Genomic DNA, 12,361 nt, shown 5'->3' on the forward strand with positions numbered 1-12,361 from the left:
GTTGCAATTTGAAATTGTGGCAACTCAATGGCAGGCCCAGACGTCGCGATACGCGTGGTCATGCAGATGTAAGTGAAACAGCTATGGTCCTCACAATTTGTCAATACTTCGTCTTTTATTGGCCTAATATTCGTATTGGAACAAAAATATACTATTGACAATATGAGGACCGATAACTGAAATTTATACTTATTTTTGGCAGAGCCTCAATGGTTGATTGTACTGTTGTATTATCTCTGATTAACATTGTGCTTAATTATCACTGGAAGCCATTTCCCCCATTGTATCTGTTGAACTATTTCACGTGGACGACTCCATTGTCAGAAACGGTGCCACAAAAGAATTGCAGCTCATGATTCTCTCATGTTTAATTAAGGTGCGTCTTAAAATCATTCTCAGGAACAAAAATCCGTGTGCGGCTACTCTGACTAAATGTCGTGGCGCTTACAAATTTGCTGACTGTACGGTACGGAGATGCTTGGCTTCCGGATTGGGGAGTTGGACTGCCGATTTCCCCGGACTGACGCGTAATTCCGACTCTATACATTTGCTTCCGATTTGTTCCCTCCATGCTTCCGGATCATCGCCAAGCCCAAGGTTTGGCTCTCGGCTTGCCGATCTTGATTGGGGACATCATCTCGGCCGTGCACCGCGGGCAGCCGTCCGTCAAGTATACGATGGGACCAAGGGCTCCCTTCACGGCCCCTGGAACTCTTTGATGGAGGCGGCTGATGTGCGAATAATCTTCAATTTCGTTGACTTCGAGGTCCACAGCACATACGCGTCTCCGGAATGAGAGCATGAATGCAAGGAGGAAGGAAGAAGCATAGGCGTGGCAGCCCAAGTATATAGAAGACCAGCCGCATGCCTCTACTTTGCCTACAAGTACAGCAAAACAAGTCTCAAGCTCTCATTCAGGATCGAATTGAACAGGCCAGACGAGAAAGATGCCCCTCCGACGATCACAAGCCGTAGCCATTCTGGCACTCTTCGGTCTTGCCGCGGCAGTACCCAAGAAGAGGGACGCTTCTGTCTGCACCGAGGTCCGCTCCCGTGTTCCATGGTACGTTTGGGGGCGATCTTTTGTATTGGTAGCATTCTACTAAAATTGTTTGATTCAGGACTTCACTCACGAGCGAAGAGAAGGACGCGTATATCGCAGCTGACCTCTGCCTCATCAATGCACCATCCAAGCTTGGCATCGAAGGGGCAGTCACAAGATGGGACGATCTCCAGTGGCCGCATGTCGTTCAGTCCGCTACTGTTCACGATGTTGGCGCGTTCCTCCCCTTCCACCGATACTACATGACTGCCCATGAGCGTTTGATCAAGGACGAGTGTGGCTACACTGGTCGTATGCCGTAGGTGCTTCCCAATTTCCAAAGCTCAAGGGGACCTCAATATTCGCGCAGAAAACTGATACTGATATACAGGTACTGGGACGAACTTGCCGATCAGGGAAACATGTCTTCATCCGAGATGTGGTCCACTCAGTACTTCGGTGGCAACGGCAGAGAGTCGGACTACTGCGTCGTCGATGGGCCTTTTGCCAACCTGACTCTCCGATGGTTGCAAGATGGCTCCGTTAGCGAGCACTGCTTGACTCGCATCCACAACGACTCCCTGCTCAGCTCGACCAGCCAGGCAAACATTGACAAATGCAATGCCATTGATAACTACACCGAGGCTTGGGAATGCTGGAAGGGCGGTCCTCATAGTGGTGGACATGCTGCCGTTGGCGGAATCGTACGTTGTCTTTCTACCGTCTGAGTCGCCCGTCAATGGAAAGCTGACTGCAAAATCAGATGCTCGACGGCACTCTCAGTCCCGGAGACCCAGTGTTCTACCTCCACCACTCCTGGTTAGACTTATTGTGGTGGAGATGGCAGAACCTCGATATTGAGACAAGATTGACTGACATGGGCGGCCCCAACTTGCCCAACGTGGGAGGTGGACCTGGAGGTAAGGGAAACTCTTTTGGTCTCCGCGGAGTCATATTGTGCTCAAGAACAAAATACTGACTTCTCTTCTTCGCATAGGCCCTGGCGGATCATCCAACACTACTGCAGTCGCAGCTAGCCCGGGTGTGCCTTCAAACCCCAGCGGAGTAATCGGCGGAACAGGTCCAGAGTTCACAGATTACTTTGGCGACGGCGGAAATACAACGACTCTGAACCACCGAATTTACATGGCCGAGATCTACCCTAACGTCACTATTGCCGACCTGATGGATCTTAATGGAGAAGTCATTTGCTCGGAATACCTGGACGATTGAAATGGTCTTGCTCCTGCTCCATATTTACACTTCTCTGGGTGGTGGTTGAGTATACATTGTGGTAGATAAGCTAGATGGAATGTTCTTCAATCAATAGATCACTTTGTGCTCAGAAAGTCAACGGTCTGGATTGGGTTGAAGAGAAGTAATGATGAAGGCCGTAGTCTTTTTTTTTTCTTCTCTTTTTTTCCCTCTTCGAATTGTGAAACAAGGTTGGAATGTTTAGAAAGACAGTACAGTCATCTCTCGGTATTCCGTTGGCCTTCCAAAAGTTACTCTTGCACTCTTATTACCCAGATCCATGATGATGTTGAATAATGTCTGTGTGAGCGTGCTGCCCATTTCCTTTCTGTTGATAGATGATGGATACCCCTCAGTATCCTTGAACATTTCCGCAATCGCATTCAGAGTTGGCTTCTCGGTACTTGCGACCAACTCTCGGATGCGTGCTAGCCGGGCTGGGGAATCCGGCAGCCACGGTGGCTCCTCTACATCATCATGAGGGAGAAGCAGATGGTTCGTGTGGCAGATTTGTCCACCCGAAGACATGGGAAGCTCTTTGATCCATTTGCTCGTGCATTCTAGGCCAACGGACCCGGACGGATCTGCTACCTGCGCGGCGGTCAGTACTGATGAAGGTAGATGCGATCTTCTCTATACTCTGAAACTCCCTCCTCTAGCAGAGTATTGTGACAAATAATCAAAGATTTGATTTGTTACTTACCAATATGTGCCCACTACCAGCTGCGCCAACAGCCTTGATCTTCTTTACAGCTTCGTCTCGCGAATTGGACTCCAATACCGTACGCAGCGCAAAGTGAATTGGCAGTTTTGACCTATCCACACCGCGGCATCTAATAGCATTGAGGGTGCAACCGACACCACTAGAGTTGAGACCAATCTTGCCAATGATGCCGGCCTCGGTGACCATGGCGATATCAGGAATACCCGTGCCCGGCTGCGAGATGTAGCACACGATCAGGTTCTCGGCCTGGTCACGCATCCAATCCCAGTTCTGACAAAGCCAAGACTTTTGCTCGCCGCCTTGAGTGTCCTCGTCCGTCAGCCAAGACAGTGCCGTGCAGCCGTCGCTGGGCGTATCCGCGACTTGGACCTTGGCTGCGGCGTCGCCTGTGAACAAGCCAAAGTTGATCTCGGTTCTCACATTGAGAGCCAGAATATCGAGAAAATCTACACCGGCGCCACTGGCGATGCCGCGGATCTCTTCAATGAATCGCGGGGTGAGAGTCTCCAGGGGCTCTACATATTGCTCGGCCTCACGGAGCACCTCCGGCCAGCTGAGGGAACATGTCTTCTGGAAGAGCTTGGTGTAGAAGGCGATAGAACCGCGAATCTGTGAAGCAGCCAAGCGACCGTGTGTTTCACCAATCTAATTTTGTCTGCGTCAACGACTGGTTCCATTGTCAATGATGGGCATGGCATTGTTCGGGGATATACCTCGTGAGGAGAACCGGAGCAGCGGACCTCGAGCATTGTTGGATACTCACTCAATCTCAAGTGAGATGTTGGAATGAATCGACTTGTTTGTTGCAATTAATAACTGAAAAAGAAGCAGTGACTCTTGTAATTTGGAAAAAAAATAAATATTATGGCGACTCGGAGGGAAAGATAAGTATCATATCTGAGCGCTGTAAGACCAGGTCCGACCCGAGCCCCGCATCTCCGGACCCGCCGCCGACTGATGACATGCTAAATACGTGATCAGGGTCTCCAATTCCGTAGTCCCACTTCCATGCACGTCTCCGAGACCGCGAAAACATTGATAAGCTTGCATTTCTAACTTGAAACCATTCCAAAAGACTGCAAATTTCATGTTTACCATGCATCATTCACGAGCTTCCAACGACTACCATGGTTCGGGCCGTCAGCGGAGGGCCCCGAACTAATGAGTGATAACATGACTAATGAGACCCTGTCACTGGTACATCTTTAGGTTCTATCGAGTACATGTATCGTCTTGATTCGTTCTCAAAGATGAATTGACGGCATAAACCTGAGTGTTCAGGGCTATAGCTATTCTGCATAGCACATTGGCTTTCCAAGACTAATGCTCATTGCTGGCTAATGGGCGTGGGTTTCTCAGAAAGATCCTCAGCAAGGGCTGCCACAAGAAAGATATTTCGAACGGTCTTGAATGTTGAACAACCATTTGCAAGGAGCTGTCACTATTCGGGCGCAGCCAGATCTGCCGCAGGTCTTGCTTGTCTCGTTCAGACCACTCATGATGGCCTATCGGCCCACGACAGACAGACATGTAGAGTTTGTCTGCCCACTCGATCAAGGTTGGCATATTTCCTTGTACTCTACCGTCATGCAAAGGGCCCGGGACGCGAATTGTGTGGGCATCTCTAAGCGGCATGTGTCGATGATCTTCCGGCTCGCCGTAATGTACTCTTTGGTCATCTTCCGAGAGTCTCTTGAATTGAAGGTGAACAAATTCCTTATGACGGTATCCAATACATCCAATGAGCGACAGTGTCATGTCGAGATTCTGCAAGATTTCGCTCCTGACTGCAAGCTCGGCAGCCTTCCGCAAGGTATGCGAAACACGAGAGCAAGTCGCCCAGATCTCCGGAAAGTTGCTTCTGTTGGCCATATGGCCTAGAATAAGTGCCCAGATCTCGATGGGCAAGGTAATACTACTCTCCATGGTATCAAAATTGAGGACTGACGGTACGGTGCTGATAGGATTTGTGTTGTGATAATACCCGTGTATGGGATATCCGATATATATGTATTTTCAAAGATGGTGATGAGCAAGTTGCCATTTTCCTGCAAAGTTTTTATGCTTTTTTTTTTCCTTCCGTGTTGGTGATTTTACTGACGTCAATGCATGTACAGAGTGAATTGGAAATCACGACCTTCTTTGTCCTGGTGACTGGTAATCAAGCATGTACAATAAGAGCCGCAAACGGCAAGCGCTCATAGAGGCAAACACGCGGTTATGTAAGGGAACTATTTACAGTTTTCATCGGCCATGACAATATTCAAGGTTTCTTGAAATTCAAACCACCGCAGATCAAAGCTTGTTCAAGAATTTGCTTCGAGATGGCATACAGAACTCTAATAGAGTGAGTCACGTGGTGATCCATATTATCACTTACATGCTACCCAATGTTAGTAGGAGGTAGACTGTTCTTGGCAAGTTTGAATCAACTTTTATGCTGAGCCTAAACTTAAGATGCAAAGAATGCTCCGAGATGGTAGAGTTTGTACATAATATGCATGAGTGATAGATACTGAATAAATAAAGACGCGAGTTATGTTCCGTGCAAAAAACAAGACAATGGTTGGATGAATATCTCTACTCGTAGATGAATGCTTGTGATTTGGGATAATAAGCGGTAAGAATTCGGCTAAAATACCGAGCTGCTGGTTGACCTTGAGGAAGGTACCCCACAGTTAGGCTGTTTGGTCCGTGCACTTATCGCATCCGGACCCCACAATGTTGAACGCTTCCATGTTTGATGGCATGGCGATTTGATTGACTGATCTGCCCAAAAAGACGATACTTCTTTCATCCTTTTATTAATCCAGTCGCCCGCAACCCGCCGACTCAGCTCGTCATTTCGCCTTGGGGGGGAACATTCGCTTCGTTTGGTCCCCGCGACGACTCATTCCGCCGATTTATCCAAACTCCTATTGGTATCATTCACTTGACAACCAGCGAGCGCAGAGAGGTTTCTTTCTCTCCCCAGCTACATACACTACATACCACCCTCCCCAACTTTGGTGTAGTACGTAGTAGTAGTTGATCGACACCCTTGCAAATCAATTCACCCCGATCCCGCCATTCGACTTTCCTTCTCAACGCCCTTCCCATCTCAACCAGAAACCGACGACAAGATGCCGATGGATGCGCGCGAACTGTCGCAGCGCGTCAAGACGCTGACCTCCTCGCTCGGCAAGAATGACCCTGCCGCCGACATCATCGCACAGCTGGAGTTGATCAAGAAGGAGCCTGCGCCCACTGAGGAAATCTTGCGCGTGAGTCTACCAACGTCCTGCGATGACGTGCGACTGTAACCCCAATGTGCCCGATCAACTGTACCCCCAATGTGCCCAATCAACACATTGGCTCTTGCCTCCACAACAGCTCACTTTACCCAAGACCCTATTTGTCTTGCGACAGCGGTACATTCCCGATTTCCAGGAAACATTTGCTAACCTCCCAAATAGAGCACCAAGGCTGGTGTGGTGATTGCGAAGCTCAACAAGAACCCGAACAAGGACATTGCCAAGCTCGCCTCCGATATCGTGCTTAAGTGGCGCAAGAGCGTCGAGGCAGAGAAGAAAGCCCGCGCAAACAAGGGTCAGCCGTCACCATCGCCCGCTCCCGCCACCAAGCCTGCATCGCCAGCGTCCAAGTTGTCTGCTGGTGCAGGAAGGAAGTTTGAGGGCGATCTCGAGAAGCGTGACTTCCGCAGAGAGGGTGTCGACAAGAATCGAACTGGCAACGCAGAGCGCGACAACGTTATTGGCCTCCTCTGGAATGGTCTCGCCTACCGTTGCGACGAGTCGGCCGACTTTGTGCTTCAGCGCGCCCTCGAGGTCGAGAATGCGCTCTACAAACTCTTCAACGGAACCCCTATGGGATACAAGGAGAAGTGTCGCTCTCTGTTTTCGAATTTGAAGGGCAAGACCAATGCCGAGCTCGGCCAAAGCGTCATGTCGGGCAACATCTCAGCTGAGCGATTTGTCCGCATGTCGAGTCAAGAGCTCATGTCGGCCGAACAGCGCAAGATCACCGCCGAGCTTGAAAAGGAGAACATGAACAAGGCACAGGTTCCCATGGCCGAGAAGAGCATCAGCGAGGAGCTTACATGCGGCAATTGCAAGCAGAAGAAGGTCAGCTACTCGCAAGCACAAACACGAAGTGCTGATGAACCGATGACCACTTTCTGCGAATGCATGAACTGTGGAAAGCGTTGGAAGGTAAGAAAGAGATCCTCTACAAAATGTAGGCCTCTAGCCATTAAGCAATTACTGACAATTATGTACAGTTCTCGTAGTGCCTTGTTTTCATCAAGGATCCGACACTCTGGGTCAAGGCGAAGAGTCAGACTGTTCTTATTATGAATTACGATAGTCCTGGACAGATTAGAGCGTGGACGGCGTTTGCTTGTCAATTCAGCGTCACCAGTTTTCTTGGTTGCGACGTAAGAGCCGCATCCTGGGGGCTTATTTTGTGTTTCTCGGTTCCATTGCTCTCACAAGCATGGATGATACATCTGTAGCAAGAATAGCTACGGTGCGAATGTACAATAGATCACAGACCTCTGTATAGACCATACGGACGTTGGGGCTCTGTGTCAAAAGTGTTCATCGCCGGCAAACGTAATGCCCGGCGGTGTATCACGATCGCCTCGTTGGTCATTTTCCGGCGGGACTGAGTCCCAAGAATCCGAACAGATCGTCTGTGTCCTCTTGCTCTTCTAATCCCGATTCTCCGACCTTTTTCCAGAACTTGCTCAAATGTCTTGTGCCCGAATCGCAAAGTACGGTCACTACTCGGCTCCCTTCGGGTAGCTTCATGGCGGCGGCCACGGCGGCGACGCAGTTCACCGAGCTACTACTGCCCACAAAGATTCCGTCGTGCTCTACTAACCACCGCGCCATCTTGCATGCCTGCTCATCAGATACCTTTACGGCATCTGTAATGTAATCTCGGCCCGCATTGAAGTTGTTTGTGATTCTGTTGATACCGATGCCCTCCACAATGGTGTCGACTTGTTGCCGCCGTCGAGTACCTTCCTTTTCCGTTGCCGAGTACATGACTCCGTACTTTACCTTGTTGTAAAGCCCGCTGCCCTGGGGATCTGCCAGTACAATTTTAAGATCATCCAACTTGGCTTCCTCCTTCAAGTACTTGGTCACGCCCGAAATGGTCCCACCCGTGCCTGCACCAGCAACAAAGGCCGAGATCTCACCACCAGTCTGGTAGTAGATCTCAGGTCCCGTAGTATTGAAGTGCGCAAGCCAGTTGGCCCCACTCTCAAACTGGTCCGCAAAGAAGCCGTTGCTCTCGACCCTCCGGTCTGCGGTATGCTCCTTGGCGCGGCGACGGGCAAGGTTGACAAAGTGGTCCGGCGAGGTGATGGGGGCGACGCGGACGCGCTCCACGGTGGCGCCGAGGTGGTGCAACAGATCTGATTTCTCCTTGGCTTGGTCGTCGGGCATGCAAATGTGCGCCTTGTAGCCCTTGGCCCGGGCTAGCGCCGCCAGCGAGATGCCTGTGCTGCCCACGGTGCCCTCATAAATAGTATCGCCACGGCCCGGAACCAGCAGGCCTGCGGCCTCGCCTGCCTGGATCATGGACAGGGCCACCCGGTCCTTGGGGCTGTTGCCGGCGCCATTGAGGAACTCGGCCTTGGCCATGATGGTACGTCCCGTGGCGTCCGAGAGCGACTTGATCTCCACCAGCGGCGTATTACCTATGCAGCCCTCGATGCCCACGACGGGGCCGGCGGTGGGCGGGAGCAGATGCGGCGGAGTGGCGTCGGCCTTGTCGTCATGGTCCTCCAGCTCCACAGGGCCCCAGAAGAAGCTTGACCGCCGCCTGGCCGTATCGGCCTCGGTAGCTAGGCTGAGCCTGCGCGAGGACTTGCGTGCCGTGCGTCGTTTGCTCTGCTGGTATCGCCTCTCCAGTTCCGGATAAAAGTCTTTGAAGCCCAGAGTGACGCATACGCCCACGACAAAGGCGACGGCCACTGCCGCGGTGCCGTAAGCTTTGGGGTGAGAGCTTAAAGACATGTTTGGATAGACCTAATGATCATTGTTGCCTCATGTCGTTTGCATCCAATCCTGTTTTCATATATACAGTAGCTGAGTTTAAGATTTGAGACTTACAGAAAAGCTGATGAGACAAATTGCACTATAACCTTTGTCATATGCACGTTACATAAAAATTGCATGAGACGCTGTTGGAATTGCGCCAACTGCCCCCACCTGTCTGTGGGTGAGCGTTGAAACAGAAAGAACGTGCCCACTAAGCATAACCAAATCAGGGGAGCTCGGGCCCTGGTCAGCGTTAATTCAACCGCCCAAAGAGCAAAGCTCAAAAGCTGGCCACCCTTCTGCCGAAGCAACCCCAAGTGTGTGGTGGTGGCATGTTTTCTTTGGCAACCAAACCATGGACTCCCCCCTCGTGACGCAGCTCTTTCGACAGCTGTTCCGCCAACAACACTCGGCATGTCGTGCTCGGAGGACTATAGCGGCTCTGCCGTCGGCTGCTCTGCGTCACGGCCGCGGTGGCAGCACCGTTGTGTCGCCGTCGCAGGAGCAGAGGAGAGGCATGGCCTCGTCGGGGCGCCCAGGCGCAAGAGGCGCCACAAAACAGTTCGGCAAGGCCAATGAGAGCGATTGGCAGCAGAGAACAGAGTTATTCTCCTTTGACATGTCCGAAGAGTACAAATCGTACCCCTTGGTCACGGCAGAAGAGTTGGAGAGCAGGAAAGAGAGGCCGAGAAAGGTCAAGATGCTGATGCGGGACTTCATTGATGGTGTGTACATGCAATGCCAATACTGGGTTTGGGCGCTCGTGGCATTCAACTAATATGCATCTATAGACAGTCTCTATAATCCCCACTACGGCTATTTCTCAAAACAAGCCGTCATCTTTACGCCTGGTGAACCGTTCGACTTCAACTCGTTCAAAGACGAACCTGCCTTTGCTGAGGAAAACAGTCGGCGGTGGACCGAATTCGAGGACAAGCTCGACACGAAACTGACCGAGCCAAATGACACGCGGCAACTGTGGCATACGCCGACCGAATTGTTCCAGCCATATTACGGCCAAGCGATAGCTCGGTATCTCATGGCCAATTACATCATGAAGACCTACCCGTATCACGACCTGATTGTATACGAAATGGGTGCCGGAAGAGGAACCCTGATGATGAACATTCTCGACTACATTCGCGAGGAGGAACCGTCGGTTTACGACAGAGTCAAGTACAAGATCATTGAGATCAGTCCATCGCTGGCCGCTATACAGAATTCTCAGCTTATGCGAGACGCTGCTAGCAAGGGGCACGCCGACAAGGTTGAAATCATCAACAAGTCCGTATTTGAGTGGACGGAGCGTGTGCCGTCGCAATGCTTCTTCATTGCGCTCGAGGTTTTTGACAATTTTGCCCACGACATCATCCGCTACGACCTAAAGACGGAGGAGCCGCTGCAGGGTATGGTTCTGATTACGGAGAACAACGATTTTTACGAGTTCTACGAGCCAGTGTTGGATCCAGTCGCTGCGAGATTCTTGCGCGTGAGGCACGCAGCCACCAATGGTCGATACCAAGTCCCTTACAGCAACAGCAAGGCTGTGCGCTGGCTCAAGCAGCAGATGCCCTTTGCGCCCAACCTCAGTGACGCCGAGTACATACCAACGAGGCTCATGCAGTTCTTTGACATTCTGGAAAAGTACTTTCCCGCTCATAGACTCGTGACGAGCGATTTCCACACCTTGTCCGACGCCGTCAAGGGCTTGAACAGTCCAGTGGTGCAGACACGATATCAGCGGCGCATGATTCCCGTCACCACGCCTCTCGTCCATCAGGGCTACTTTGATATCTTGTTCCCAACCGACTTTAGGACGACAGAAGCCATGTACGGCGCCGTCACGGGCAAGCTGTCCAAGGTCATGTCGCACGAGGAATTCATGCGTCGTTGGGCTTTTGTAGAGGACACCACGGTACAGAGCGGAGAGAATCCATTGCTGAGCTGGTATAAAAATGCCAGTGTCATGATCACGACGAATTAAGTAAAGAGATAGAAATCTGTATAAAAGATATGTATAAATTCGACACTACTTGTTTGTGGTTACCTCCGCGCTGTGCTTGTGACCATGGATGTTTTTTTTCTTCTCTGTTCTGTATTTTAATTATTTTTGAGACCATTCGAAGCAGAAAGAGTTCCACATCACTCTATCGTTTTCTGTAGACATGACAGACCATGCTTGCAAGCCAGGAACTTCATGGTGCCAATGCTAGATGAGATAATGACAGTTTGCTCCCCTTTCAAAGTCAGACACATGATGGCTTTCCCAGAGATGGAATACCATAGATTGACCTGAAACGTAAACTGATTCGATTTTTAAAAGCGAATTAATAATGGAGTTCAGTAATGCTGCTGTTGAAAACCAACTTCTGGAATGTGAACCCATACCTACTAGGTACGTAGTAAATGCAAAATATGACGTCTTGAATGGAATTATACAATAGAAATGAAATCAATGTCCGACTGGTCTTCCTACCTTGGCAGTAACGAATAGTGGACAACTTTTGGTTAATAATGCATACCAGGGGTAAGCCTGGCGAACAACAATTAGAGTCCCATTTGTCCATTTGGCTTCAACAGGACAAACCACAACAGCACGGCAATCTTCACCATTTATATCCAGCTCAACAGCCAGAAGTGATGGTGCCTGGTTGGGACACGCTTGGAGACGTACTCGTCGAGGTACAAATAGACAGCCTGCTTGTTTGCACATGCGTTACAAAATAGTCATAAAAGCCCTGCAACTTTTTAGATTACAGTGAGAAGGTAGAATCAAGTTGATATTTTATTTAGATGGAGATCTACAATCAGGTTGGAAGGGCAAAAAGGGTTGAGGGTTACCAAAAAAAAAAAGGCAACCTGACTGGGAGTTGAACCCAGGAAATCTCCTACACAGACCTCGAGCGGGTAGTAGTTTGATTCGCCCTAGAAGTCGTCAGCCTTTTCGGAGAGGTGCTTACCACTGCACCACCAGGTTGAAAGAAAACGAGACTATTTTCATTCAAGACACCTGGGTGGTCAGGAGATTGCAAACGGGATGGGGGGTCTTGCGCACTACTGGTTGCCCAGTCAGCCTCCCCTCACTCATTCATTCATTCAGAGAGCAAATGCCGTTTGTCCCTTGTTTCGTTGCCTGCGATGTTCACTCTGTTTGCTTTCAGTTCATTGTCCTTGTTTGATGAATGGTGTCATCCTTCCTTTGTGTCTGTGGCAAGTGCGTTTCCATAGAGACATGATTTATATTACCTGTAGAGTTTATGATGATATCCAATATTTCAAATCTCCCAA

At 50.2% G+C, this 12,361-nt stretch overlaps 5 protein-coding genes across 5 annotated transcripts; 3 read left to right on the forward strand and 2 right to left on the reverse strand.

The window, feature by feature from the left end:
- Positions 1-947: 947 nt before the first annotated feature.
- PFICI_06895 (uncharacterized protein) lies at positions 948-2,275 on the forward strand (the record flags this gene model as incomplete). Its single annotated transcript, XM_007835476.1, has 5 exons — positions 948-1,063; positions 1,122-1,361; positions 1,434-1,746; positions 1,806-1,962; positions 2,040-2,275. 5 exons carry the CDS (start codon positions 948-950, stop codon positions 2,273-2,275), a joined length of 1,062 nt encoding a protein of 353 aa, XP_007833667.1.
- A 222-nt stretch (positions 2,276-2,497) lies between these two features.
- PFICI_06896 (uncharacterized protein) lies at positions 2,498-3,769 on the reverse strand (the record flags this gene model as incomplete). The annotated part of the gene is made up of 3 exons (XM_007835477.1): positions 2,498-2,887; positions 3,000-3,665; positions 3,734-3,769. The coding sequence occupies 3 exons, from the start codon at positions 3,767-3,769 to the stop codon at positions 2,498-2,500; spliced, it is 1,092 nt and encodes a 363-aa protein (XP_007833668.1).
- Positions 3,770-6,142: 2,373 nt separating this feature from the next.
- PFICI_06897 (uncharacterized protein) lies at positions 6,143-7,308 on the forward strand (the record flags this gene model as incomplete). Its single annotated transcript, XM_007835478.1, has 3 exons — positions 6,143-6,283; positions 6,476-7,231; positions 7,300-7,308. 3 exons carry the CDS (start codon positions 6,143-6,145, stop codon positions 7,306-7,308), a joined length of 906 nt encoding a protein of 301 aa, XP_007833669.1.
- Positions 7,309-7,669: 361 nt separating this feature from the next.
- Positions 7,670-9,049, reverse strand: PFICI_06898 (Cysteine synthase 2; the record flags this gene model as incomplete). Its single annotated transcript, XM_007835479.1, has 1 exon — positions 7,670-9,049. The coding sequence occupies one exon, from the start codon at positions 9,047-9,049 to the stop codon at positions 7,670-7,672; it is 1,380 nt and encodes a 459-aa protein (XP_007833670.1).
- Positions 9,050-9,428: 379 nt separating this feature from the next.
- PFICI_06899 (uncharacterized protein) lies at positions 9,429-11,057 on the forward strand (the record flags this gene model as incomplete). Its single annotated transcript, XM_007835480.1, has 2 exons — positions 9,429-9,798; positions 9,865-11,057. The coding sequence occupies 2 exons, from the start codon at positions 9,429-9,431 to the stop codon at positions 11,055-11,057; spliced, it is 1,563 nt and encodes a 520-aa protein (XP_007833671.1).
- Positions 11,058-12,361: the final 1,304 nt, after the last annotated feature.

Source organism: Pestalotiopsis fici (genome assembly GCF_000516985.1).
Source record: "Pestalotiopsis fici W106-1 unplaced genomic scaffold PFICI_Scf_4, whole genome shotgun sequence".
Taxonomy (NCBI): domain Eukaryota; kingdom Fungi; phylum Ascomycota; class Sordariomycetes; order Amphisphaeriales; family Sporocadaceae; genus Pestalotiopsis; species Pestalotiopsis fici.